This window comes from Hakea prostrata, chromosome 9 (assembly GCF_041222555.1).
Source record: "Hakea prostrata isolate BN-2017 chromosome 9, UWA_Hpros_2, whole genome shotgun sequence".
Classification (NCBI taxonomy): Eukaryota; Viridiplantae; Streptophyta; class Magnoliopsida; order Proteales; family Proteaceae; genus Hakea; species Hakea prostrata.
This window is the reverse complement of record NC_142608.1, coordinates 15,915,698-15,928,305: the sequence shown is the minus strand read 5'-3', so window position 1 is coordinate 15,928,305 and position 12,608 is coordinate 15,915,698. Positions and strand designations below refer to the sequence as shown.

Genomic DNA, 12,608 nt, shown 5'->3' with positions numbered 1-12,608 from the left:
CCATCTGTAAAAAAATCCAATGAAACACTTGGGCATACTTTCTTTACTAGTGAATTTTCAAAACACATTTGAGCTTTCTGGATATTGACTATGCATTCCCAGCTCTAACGTGTTACACGAATCAAGTGCTCCTCTCACACAGTACACGAGAATTACATTACACTAACATATAAATCCTTCTCTTACTTTCTGAACTTCAACAATGCAATCTGACTTTGAAAAGCAGCATGTTTATAGCAAGGTGGATTCCTACACTTTCAACTCAAAAGATGAAGCGAATCCTGGAATGCATTGCATCTAGAGTTAGCCAAGCCAAAGTGAATTGTTGTCCAATTCGCCATCTCTGGATCAACTCCGAATTCCATCACAGGATGATATAACAGTTTGGTTGTGACAGACTTTCTAGTAATGAATCTTTTCAGCTTCATCAAAAATAAATAAATTTAGAAACAGTTCATTTTCGATGTATTCTAAACTTCCGAAGCAAACAATTTATCTGAACCATTGCTGTAAATGAATGCAGCTGCCTTCTTGGTCGTAAACCGACCATTCTTGGAGAGTACAAGGACAGGCATCCTCATCATTTGAGATTGCCAAATTTCATAGACATAATTAGAAGGGAGTATTGATTCCAACTCCTCAATATTCAAAACCTAGAAACCAGAAAATGGAGCTGAGCTGGAGAGAAGAAGAGAGGATTGAGCTCCACATCCAGGACTGATGGATTACAAGGATAATTATTTTTTTCAGCTTTTATTCTGAAAAGGGTTTTTCATGTTAAAAATCTGCTGGCGGAAGGTTTAATCTTTTCCCAACAGGGGCTGATTTTTGTTTACCATGAAGTCATGAACATCTTTCACCACTGCAGAAGCAACATCTATTTTGAATTCTAATTCATAGACAAGCTCATTTAAATTTTCTTCTCAATTTAATTAATTCCAAGGCATTCAGGGGGTTCCTATCCCAAAGAGAATAAAATACAGAATTGGGGAGAACTCATCCCTGTTATGTAAATGACAAAATTGTATCTGAACCGTATTTACATTATGTGGAAAATACAACAAATCGTGACAAACATGAACAGCCCCAAGAGGCCTCCAGAAGTCATGAATTTGGAATGCTGTATCTATTATACCTTGTTTGGAAGTGATAATGCAGAATTTGATGTTATTCACCTCCCTGTAACGGAAATATTGACAGTTAAGCAACTAGCAACTCGAAGAACAATTTTTTTTTTTCTTTTCTGGGGGAAGGGGGAGGGGGAGAGATCAGAAGTAGTATGTACAGGGATTTTTTTATTATTATTTTTGGAAAGGTATGTAGAGGAATTGAAAACTATAAAAGAAGTTCATGCACACGCCATTCCTTACCATGGAAATTTAAAGTGTGAACAGTGTCAGTTGATTCTACGAATATACAGATAGAGCTGGGGGATCTACGCAGGTGGCAAGGGACGCCGGCAAGTTGGGCATTCCATCTTTATATCCATCCACCTTTGTAAACAACCCGTGTGGAAGAAATGGTCACATGGTGTCACCTGTGGAAGAATGTGTATAAAAGTGAACTCATGGCTCCCAAAATTGTCACCCTATATATGGGGAAAGGGAGAATAAGAATCTGAAAAGAACATGAAAAGAAAATATATATCCTGTAGATCTCAAAAAATACCATGCAATCATTTGGCCGTTGTGCAAGATCAATTGCAGTCATGCAAATGACACAGTCAGTACCATGAGTTGTGCCCTGATCAAACCTTCTATAGTAGCTATATTTCTCAGGTAAAATCTGTTAGCCATCAAAGAAGAGTTGGTTTCAGAACAATGATCACAGTTCACTTAGCATACCAACATAGATGCAGAAAGAGACAAATAAAAGGAACTAATTTTCTTCATCTAACTAATTGCAGATGCTGAATTTATCAAGTAATAACAAATGGGAGGGCAAAGAAGCTAATCACACAACTACCTGAGAGAGGCAAGCCATAAAAGTCAACATGTCATTGTAAAAGTGAACAAGGCGGAACCACACATTCAACTGAAGGGGTATTAATAAAGCAAAGGTGTCTGATTAAGTGATAACAATTGAAAAAGGCAGCAACTTTTGTTTCAAGGCATGTGTCTAGAAAAAACAGGGGGATCGCCTTTTAAAATGGGTGTGATAATATGCCTTTAAAATTCAGCTTTTGTGCTAATCACGTCCTTGCATTTTGTACCATACATAAAACTACAATATACATGCTGTAGACTCTACCACCATATGCAAAAATTTTGCATATATAAACATGTATGATCAAAATTTTCTTCTCAGGGGCTGGTTTACAACATTTGCTGCTTCCCTTCCAAATACTCAAAACCAAAATCAGTTGAGGGACAATTTGAATCTGAAACACATCACATTCCAAGCCCAAAGAAATGACCTCATTACTCCCCAAATCATACATATCCTGAACCAGAAGGTTGTCAGGTAGAAGTTGAATTTAAGCAGTTCTAACACACAATTCCAAAGACAATTTGCCATGCCACTCGGCCCACTCCCCCCATCACTCAGACAAACAACATTTTCTGTTATAAAATACTAGCATGCTTTTGATATTTAGAAGTAATATTGAAGAGGTTGTGATAATCTAAATTAAAGAGACCGACACTGAGTATGAAGAAAACAAGAAAGGACATAATCATCGTCTAATTTTTTTTGTTTCAAAACAGTGTCCTCTCCCAGTGCATGAGGCTCCAGATACTGCAGGGTCTAACTTCTAAGAGGGATATGTAGGCAGCCTCAACTCCTGCTTCACTAGAAAGGCTGTCTTCAATATTTTATGAACCCACAACTAACAGGTTGCAAGGGCAAAAAATTAAAATAAATAATAAAATTAAGAATTGCATAAAAATAATAATGTGAAACAAATCAAACCTGATGGGGAATGAACCATCGAGATCCGAAGTAGTGTTGAGAAAGCAGAATTAATGATTGAAGTCCCATAAACACCCCCAAACATATACACCAGTTCATGTCATGTTGAATTCGCATGAAGTTATTTGGGCAACCGAAGACATATAATGGAATTGCAAGCCGTGTGACTGTCACGCCCACTATGTAATGAGGATGTAATGGTTTCCTTGAATCACGGACAACATTGGTGATGATTTGAGGTATCCAAAAGGAGTACATAAGTAAAAGGATCAGCCGTAGATAATTATGGAACTCGTACATGGCTAAAATTCCTCCTAGAAGAATCCCATCTGCAAATAAAGGTATTACTCTCAATACAAAGATTCAACATACATCAGGCAACACATCATAAGACCATATCAAAGTCAAATAATGATAATAACTGACAAAGAAAAACAAACACCAAAATTACTTAATAATTTTATCATTTACTCGTCCAAAAAGAAAACACACTGAAATTACCTCTCCTAGGAAAAAGGGTCATCATGGAATTGTCCTTCTCATTAAAATGTATGTATAATTTTATTGGCAATTGACTTAAATTTCGAAAGAAGAGAGAAAAAATAGACAAGCAGTGAAGTTTTTTTATTCAACAAATTTCTTGGCAGATTCACACACTGATTATCACATTGTACAGAGAACAATCAGATAGAAAATATTGGGAAGTCCAAATACAACAATCGAGAAATAAGAACCACTAACATGAATACGATGACCAGAATGAATTTGATAGAAAATTAGACCCAATTTTTATAACCATCTACAACTGAAACTTTTTTCAGGTGTCCAAATATTATTTCAAGTGCCAACAAAGATTGCAACATCCTGGTTGACGGCCTACAGAAAAAGTAGCTAAACAAACTAGCATGAAGAGGAAATGTTATTGCAGCTGCCTGGTTGACTGCCTAAAGGAGAAATATACCTACTACAGCCTACATAAAAGGTCGAACATTTAAACATGCTCAACTAAACTTTCAGATCAGAGAATGCATGTAATCAGTTTGGGACTTTTGAATCATCAACCCCCCCCCCACCAAAAAAAAAAAAAACCCTTAGTATTGAATAGAATAAATCACATCCAGAAGATGTACTTACAGAAACGACTGTAAAGAACGGAAAGCTCTCGCCTCACAGTCTCCCAGCCTTCTCCATTGCTCAGAGGCCTACTGGCCTTCCATATCGCAAGAAGATATCTCATCTCAAAAATGGAAAAGACAACAAACTTGAAGAAGGCAGCTGTGGCAAAAGCATTAAACAGGGATTCTGCACACAACAATTGGATTTTTTTTTAAATTAATGCAAGTAGACTGTCATGCAGATAATAAGACTTTTCAGACAAATCATAAATAAGACAAGAGACCAGATGATAAACAGTACACACTCATAAATAAGGTTTACAGTATCTGTATTGGGCAACCTATTACATCATATCATGCAAGAGAAAAAGCAAGACATGCGAAAGACGCATAACAAAACAGTCAAATGTCTCATGTATAAAAACACTAGAAATAAGTAAGATGTAAAATGTATCATGTATTAAAAGGACAAAGTACAATATACAACAACAACAATAAGCCTTGTCCCAACTAAATGGGGTCAACTACCTAGATTCTTGCCCTCCAATCAATTTTGTTTGAGGCCATGCTAGATACAAGGCCTAAGCTATGCATATCCTTTCTCACCACTTCTCTTAAGGTTTTCTTAGATCTGCCCCTAGCTCTTCTAGTTCATTCAATTTGGATTATATCACTTCTCCATACAGGGGCATTTATAAGGCCTCCGTTGAAAGTTCAAACGATTTTCTCACAACTTATCACTTATGAGAGCAACTCCTAGACCAACTCTAATATGATCATTCCTTATCCTTCCTAGTTTTGCCACTCATCCATCTTAGCATTCCCATTTATGCTACATTGAGTTTATCTATATGATTATTTTTAATAGCCCAACACTTGGCACTATACATCATAGCTGGTTAGCCTGGTTGAATGACAGTTCTATAAAATTTTCCTTTAAACTTTAATGGAATACGTCTATCACACAAGTTTACAATAATTGCCAATGGACAAAATACGTATCTGATGTGAACCAGATTAGGGCTGAAATAGGGCTTAGTGTAGCTTCCCCATACCTTACAGCCCTCTAGAACCAACAGGGGTATTTTTGTAATTTTACTATATTCCGGTTGAGTCTACTTGGGGTTTAGTTGGGTCCAATATGTTTGTGGGACCCTAGATCTATTTTCATTTTTGGGTTTGAGCCAATATTTGATAAGTGTCCTTTTTAGGTTAGGATTACTAAATTGAGATCTCCCTAGATTTGTTCTACTCCATACAAGGATTCCATATCTGCTCTAAATTTCCAATTTGGATCCTTCTAGAGTGAGATTTAAAGAGTCCTTGTGTGAGCATGAGCGATTAGTCCAAGTAGGAGTTTTAGTTTGATTTGATTTTCTAAACTAGAGTCCTAGAGTGAGTTCCTTCTAAGCTATAAATAAGCCTCACTAAAATGCAATATTCAGTTGATGACTAATGAAATAAATCTGAGATTGAAGAAGCAAGAATGAGAGGTCCATGGGTTCCCATTGAGGAAACTTGCAGCAGCCATTGATAGTAGAGTTCTGAAGAACTGCAGAATTGTGAAGAACCCCTAGCATCCTTACACACACAAGTACCGAGCCCCAACCTATCCCCAACCCCTTACCTCTTCTTCCTCTCATCCGCAACCCTCCCCTACCCGTCCGAAACCCTAGTTCAACATTCCACCTCCCCTTTCCTCATCACAATTCATCCCCAAACCCTTCCCAACCCTCCCCCCTCTCAATTCTTTCTTCTTCTTCCTCTACAGCTTGCTGCACTTCAGGAAATTCAGGAATTTTAAAAGCAAGAATATCTAACCTAAACCCCAGGGTTCCCCTACCCAAGACCTATCCCTACTAGGGATTAGAATCCTTCCCGATACCCTGCCTTCAATCATAGGTTACAGCCCTCCCTTCCCCTCTAAACCCTAAAAAAATTCTGCAATCCCATTTTCTTCATTAAAAACCCCTAAACCCTAACCCCCCCCCCTCCCCTGTTTCTGACTTGTGGCAGATCAGAAATAAGAAAAAGAAAGAAAAGAAGAAAGAATGATTGCCCAAGATCTTCAAAACCCCACCCCATCCCACAAGTTGAAATGTTTTCCATCCAAAGTTTCCACCCATTGGGGTTTGTTTAAATCCCTAACTTTTCCCTATCATCCCATAGGATCCCCAATTCCCATCTAGATCAGAGCAACCCATATCTTTTCTAAGAATTCCCAACAACTTCCCTACCAACCCATATCCCTCCTAAGAGCTTCCAACAACTTTCTTAGATACCCATAGGCATCCCATAATAATTTTAATTTCTTTGCGGGAAAATTCTGGGCAATCCCTTAATTTTAGGGAAACCATCCTAGGAACCCTAACTCTAAAACTGGGTTACCTTCAATTTGTTGATAATGTGACATAAATGTCTATGGTATCAGATTACGTCTGGTTCTACTAGAAGTCTATGACATGGGATTCCTGTGTCAATCAGAGCACAATGCACATCGAATCCAGGTGGAATTACAGTGGGATTGAGAGAGGCCGACATAACTGCCTCTGTTAGTCTATACTCTAGAGGAATTTCTTTGTTTTGTATTTCCTATGAATTAAAGTTATCATGCAAACTCCCATTCTTGCACAGTTTGAACATGAGTTGTATTTGACATTTGACTATTGATGACGTATGTGTGTATGTCTTAGTTATATCTTATGCATATTCAATATACGTTTAATGTTTTACTTCATTATCAATTGAAACAGGTTAGGTCTAAACTTAAATATGGATTTAACCTTGCTTTAGCTCATCCACTAAAACAATATCATCAGAGAAGAGCATACACCATCGGAGATTTTAGGCTTGTATTGTTTTCAAACAAAAGCACATGATAAGGAGATGCAGAAATTTGGAAAGACAAATGGCAAACAAGCAAATACACTGGAGAGAGAGATGGAGGAGTTGCAAAGAGAACAGAAAGAGAGGTGTGGGGAGAAAGAGATAGAAGGACAAGGCTTCCTTCTTTTTTTCTTTTTCCAACTGCCTGGTTAGTAAGCACAGTTACATAAACAACAAAAAGCAATGGAAACACACCACCAGAGTGATAGCGCCTAGATCACCAAGTTCAAATTGGCTGGATTCATGTAGAACATTTTATTGCATTAGCTACTATACTTATGATGACGTTCCACACAACTTACCAACTAATATGCCTGCAGTTAGATGTAGAAGACAAAGATAAGCATCCATGATGGCCTGTTGCCCAATCATAAAAATGGAAACTTTAGCTGCTCCCTGTAAAAGAATGCTATCATTATGGACTTTCTTCTGTGATATATAAGTTCTTACAACCATTACCACAAAAGCTTAAGCATTAAGAAGGGTTATATCAACATATATGGGTATATATAATTGGGAAAGGTCTTCAACAATTTGTGAGAGAACCTTACAGATTGAGTGTTGCTATGTTCCATCTGTCGAATTAACAGAAGAACTTGAAGAAAAGAGACCTGAAAGAATATGCTAAGGATTCCACAAAAGGGGGTATAGAACTAAGGTGGCAATGAATTGATGAAAAACTCAAATTATGATCTATAAAGGATACAAAGGTGACCATCAAAGTATAGTTGACTGCTTTGTTGTAGTAGACCTCAATGTTGACAGAAGTAGCATTTAACACTATGGAAGAAAAGCACTCCCCCTCATCATCAACAGTTTGGCTCTCTATTAATCCCTGCAACTGATAACGTTCATGATCTCCATCTACAATAAGGCAAATGCAAATCAGCGACTCAGCAAATCCTAACAAGAAGAATATACTACTAAAAAACAATAAAGATAAGTTCTAATTCCATCAACAAGAAAAGGGAGTTACTTGCTTTGCAATGCATAACATTGCGATTTCAACATTAAAAAAAATGGGTTGTGGAATGAAGATATTGTGAATGCAGTTGATTAAATGCTGTTTGAATCCATTAGATTTAAAATAACAGTACAAATCTCAAAAAAGTGTATATAAGTATCTGAAAAACAAGAAAGAGATGCATCTTAAAGAAAGGAAACAAAGAAATCAGTGGGTAAATTGTTTATTTTCTGTCATTGAACATAAGTTTGCTCTGTGGCAAGGGTAGATTCCGTGCACTAGGTTTTCATTGTAAGCTTGTTAATCACTGATAGTAAACATTGTTGAACGGATGCATGACAACTGTAACAGGGTTATACTTAATAGTGAGTGATAGGTTGAATTTTATATTGGGGGTCAAAGCTCCTATGTAGTGGATGATACAAATTCCAAGGGTGGGCTCCTGTGTTGTGGAAGCAAAAATATATGAGTTCCATGCTCCTGACAATGGACGTGATTGAACAATTGTATTGTGCATTATACAAAGGCCTGATAGGAATTGTAGCTCAGAAAGTTACTTGCACTGTGAATGTCAGCACACAGCTGAACTCAAATATTGCTTTGTGTTGTGGTTTGTGATTTGCTATCATGTATTGACTGACATGAGCACATGTGAGACAAACAAATGGTGAGAAAAGATTTCAAGATATAACTGATCCACGTTACCCCACCCACCCAAAAGAAAAATGACTGTTGAGTATAATACACTCTTGAGGTTGTGCAATCAAAATCCAAAAAATACATCTGAAGTGAAAATAGAGGAATACAAGTGAGTGAATGAGCAACAGGATTTAAATACAGCCACAGGAACCAGCAAGGAAGACTTAAGGACCAGGTCAATGGAGTTTAACTGGCCAGTAAAAGGCTGGACCATTCAGCTCGTGGGGATTATAATTAGCTCAATAGTTGCTTTATCTTCTTTTCTAGTTCAAGTAGGAACAGCATAATTAATTTCCATTTTATTTCAGTTTAAGTTATTATATATATTTAGCTACATAGAGTACCCATAAGTCCTAATTAGAATAGGAGTTTGGTTTTCCTATAAATAATCTGTCAGGCTCATTTCATTAGCCAAGCAAGATTTGATTATTGAATTTACCCCATAAAAAAAAAAAATAAAATAAAATAAAAAGATTTGATTATTGAACAAAAAAAAAAGAGCTGCCTTTGACATGGGATCTGTGAGAGGCAGTGGTGGTGAGACATGCAAGACTTGAACTAGGTTATTCTTCTCTCTTCTTCCTTCTATTCTGAATTTTACCACCAACCAGATTTTAATGCAGCCTTGGATTGAAGGATTCAACCAAGACCAGTCCACCAAGATCTTAGGGAAATACCAACATGGGAGTTTTGGGCATGGGGTGTGAAAGGGGATTTTTTAGGGTCTCTGCTTGGGGCTTCGGGGTAATGATGTGCAGCCGGCCCAAGGAAGGACTGATAAGTTTGAAACCCTAGGGATGAGTCCAAGAAATTAAAAGTTAGAAAATATAGGAATTAATATGTAAAGGGTCTAGAGGAGGAATCTAGATTCGTAACTAGAATCAAATGGAGTCCTAATAGGGAAGACGACTTCCTCAAAAGGAGAAGCAGGTCTGATTAATAAAACCCCACAAATTATTCAGTTGCAGGTTTCGGGTTCCAAGATGGTTTAATGGGAATTTGAACACTGGAAGTCATTTGATTTCCAATCAAGGGCTGTCAAAAACAGGAAGGTTATTCACATGGTCTTGTATTCTTTTAATGGGCATTTAGGGTTTTCCAAATGGGCAGCACCTTGGAGAAGGTCAATTGCAGGTTTAATGGAAGTTTCCTCCAAATCTGAAAACAAATATTAAAGAGAAAGAGATGGGGCCATAAAATAACCAAGACCACATAAACCTGAGTGGGACAAAGGCAAACACCCATATCTATCAACCACAGGTTGATTCCCCGAGAAAATAATCCAATTCAGAGTTGGATCTGCATCAGGTAATTTTAATTGATTGATATACTACTGCAAAGAGGTTAACCTTCCACCATTAACAGATCCAACCAATGTTCTATCTAGTAATATTTTCCATTGATATGGACTCTTCAAACCAGAACCAGAACAAGGTAAATATGTTCAATCTGTACTTTTCAAACAGAACCAGAATAGGTGATGTGAACGCAAGGACCCTCCCTGTCTGAAACCCTAAGTTGGGCCCCCAAGATGGATCCAAGAAGCTTCAATAGGCTGGCCGAACCATCTATGAAGGGTATTTTGGGCATTTTGGCCCTTGTTTTACCTCATTTATTTCTGGAATTATTAATAGAATTTTCTAAAATTTTAGTTGAGTCCAGTTTGGTAGCTTGAGTCTGTTTTGGATTTGCTTGGAGTATTCTACTTTGAGTTGAGTTGTTTTGAAACTTGAAAGAATCCTAAGTTGGTTGCTTTAAGTTATCTCATTGGCATGTGCTTAAAAGGATAACTTATTGAAGTATAAGATTCCAATCTAAGGGTTGTAATCTCATAGTAACTCGATTCCCTATTAAGTTTGGATAAGAGTCCAATTTAAGTTGTAATTGGATCTCGTTAGTTAAGGATATCCCAGTTTGAGTCTGAGTTTTTAATTTTAGGCTATAAATAGTCTCTTTCTAAATTGTAAGTTTCAGTCTGGATTATTAAATGAAATTTGAGTTAAGGAACAGGGTTCCTGTTTTGAGGGGGCCTCGACAGGTTTTGGAAAGAATTCTCCAATGATCAGTTTTCCCATTCAAGTTTCTTCAAGCAACTTCATCTTCTTCACAATCCAGCAGCTTTCAAGCATTCATCAAAGCATTCAAGCAAGCAAACTCCACTGTCAAGCAAGTGCAGCAGCATCCCCATCCATCCCCTGCCATCCCCCCCTGTGCGGCCCTCCCCAACCCTCTCCTTACTTGTCCAATCCTAGAATCCCTTCTATACTGCTACCCTAGCTTCCTTGATGCAACCCCTCTTGTGCAGGCCTAGAGAACCCTCCCTACCCCATCGCAAATACCCTCAGCCCCTTCCCTTCAATTCCAGCAAACCCTAACCCTTCCCCTTAGAATTTGTGGCCCCCTGCCTTTTCTCCTCCTCCCCACGGGTTCAGAATCCCAACCCCATTAGGATTCCCTTATTCCCTGCTCAGTTCTAAACCATTCTTCCCTCATTAGAATCACAAAAGCCTCTAGGTTTTGAAATTTCTGCACTTCATCTTCTTCAAGAGAGATCTGCAGAATTTTGAGAAACTCCAGAAATTTCTTAAACACCCAAGTTCCAGTCCCTGCTTCTCTGAGATAGCTTCTGAACTTACAGAACAGTAGTATTCTCAGATTAGTCCAGCAATACAGCTAAACCTAGCCCTTCCCAAACCCTAACCAAAACCCTAGCTACTTTTGAATTTTAAATTTCAAATCTGTGATTCAAAGTAATAAAGGATTCAGATCTGAAATTGAGTTTCAGAAGGTACTAAACAACATTAGAAACCCCTAAAACCCCTCTACCTATTGCTAGAATTTTCTGGGCAGCCACATTCTGGGAAAATTACAGTTTTACCACTAACCCTAGATCCATGGTTTCAATAGGGTAAATAAGTAGATTATCCAACCTGCAGCAACTCTGTTTTACTTCAAATTTCCAGAATATAATGTCTATTCAACTGATCCTGTTCTGCTACTCCCATGGATCCCAAACTTTGGAATATTACAGGGTTAACCAATGGAGCCACTCTACCTGATTTTTGTCATCATCTGATTCTAAGATTTCTGATTGTCAGATTTCTTTCTACTGAAAATCACCTCAGCTCTGACATCTGTGATACTCAGGTCTGAAGTTTGAGTGATTTTATCTATATCTCACCATTTGATTTCAATCCATCTTTTGAGCATAGGATAAGCAATGAAGAAGTGCAAGCTCAACTAAAGTTTTGGGGGTTACCTGCTGATATGATTTAATTAGATTCTTCCATTTGTGGGAAATTTGATTTCAGATTTGAAATTCTAACTCACCCTTCAAACTGTCCATCATCTCTCTCTAATATTCTGAAAGGTGTCTACCCTCATTCTTGGTGATTAAATTGTAGAGTTTGACCTTCATCTGAGAATATTGATTTGTTGACTATTCCTTAACCTTGAATGATTTCACAGTGGTTCTTGAGATCCTGTTGTGAAATTAGTTCCAGCTGACTATGACAGACCTGGTCTTGCATTAAGAGGAAAACAGCAATCAAAGGCCATGTCAATTTTCTTTTGACTAAGTGCCCCCCCCCCCTCCCACCTGAACCACACACAAATTACGCAAGAAGAATGAGCAACCATAGAATGCATAATTCTGCAAGACCCACCCTAAAAAGCCGTTTGCATAGAAAGACATCAAGAGATTGCATTGAAGTCTGTATTGCATACATACTGCTCGACCTAAGTGTCTCATCAGACTAGAATGGCTCCCCAATATGGCAAGAAGAAGTATCATATCACAGTATAAATACTGGCTAGGTTGTATTGATATCATTTCAGTTACAGTCATGCATACTTTGCAGATGTCTTTCTGCCATTCTGGGTTTTCAGAAGAGCTTAAAGCTACAACACGTAAGTACGTAACTTATGCAAGTGTTTCTAGTAATTGATAAGAGACATTGTTGTTATACACAGTTACTGGAAGCAAAAAATTCATAGACAAGTAATGGAAAGAGAACAGAAGCCAGAGCTGAATG

The 12,608-nt window shown here is 37.7% G+C and overlaps 1 protein-coding gene across 1 annotated transcript in view; it reads right to left on the bottom strand.

Annotated features, from left to right (window-relative positions):
* Window positions 1-909: 909 nt before the first annotated feature.
* LOC149004836 (transmembrane E3 ubiquitin-protein ligase FLY2-like) overlaps window positions 910-12,608 on the bottom strand; it is a 30,083-nt gene continuing 18,384 nt past the window's right edge. Inside the window, exons 8-15 of the mRNA XM_089167644.1 lie at window positions 7,618-7,775; window positions 7,463-7,522; window positions 7,214-7,307; window positions 4,045-4,212; window positions 2,911-3,239; window positions 1,669-1,785; window positions 1,371-1,537; window positions 910-1,179 (exon numbers count right to left, since the gene is read on the bottom strand). Coding sequence (XP_089023770.1) covers window positions 1,436-1,537; window positions 1,669-1,785; window positions 2,911-3,239; window positions 4,045-4,212; window positions 7,214-7,307; window positions 7,463-7,522; window positions 7,618-7,775 — 1,028 coding nt within the window. The 3' untranslated portion in view covers window positions 910-1,179; window positions 1,371-1,435. The remainder of the gene's footprint in view (window positions 1,180-1,370; window positions 1,538-1,668; window positions 1,786-2,910; window positions 3,240-4,044; window positions 4,213-7,213; window positions 7,308-7,462; window positions 7,523-7,617; window positions 7,776-12,608) is intronic.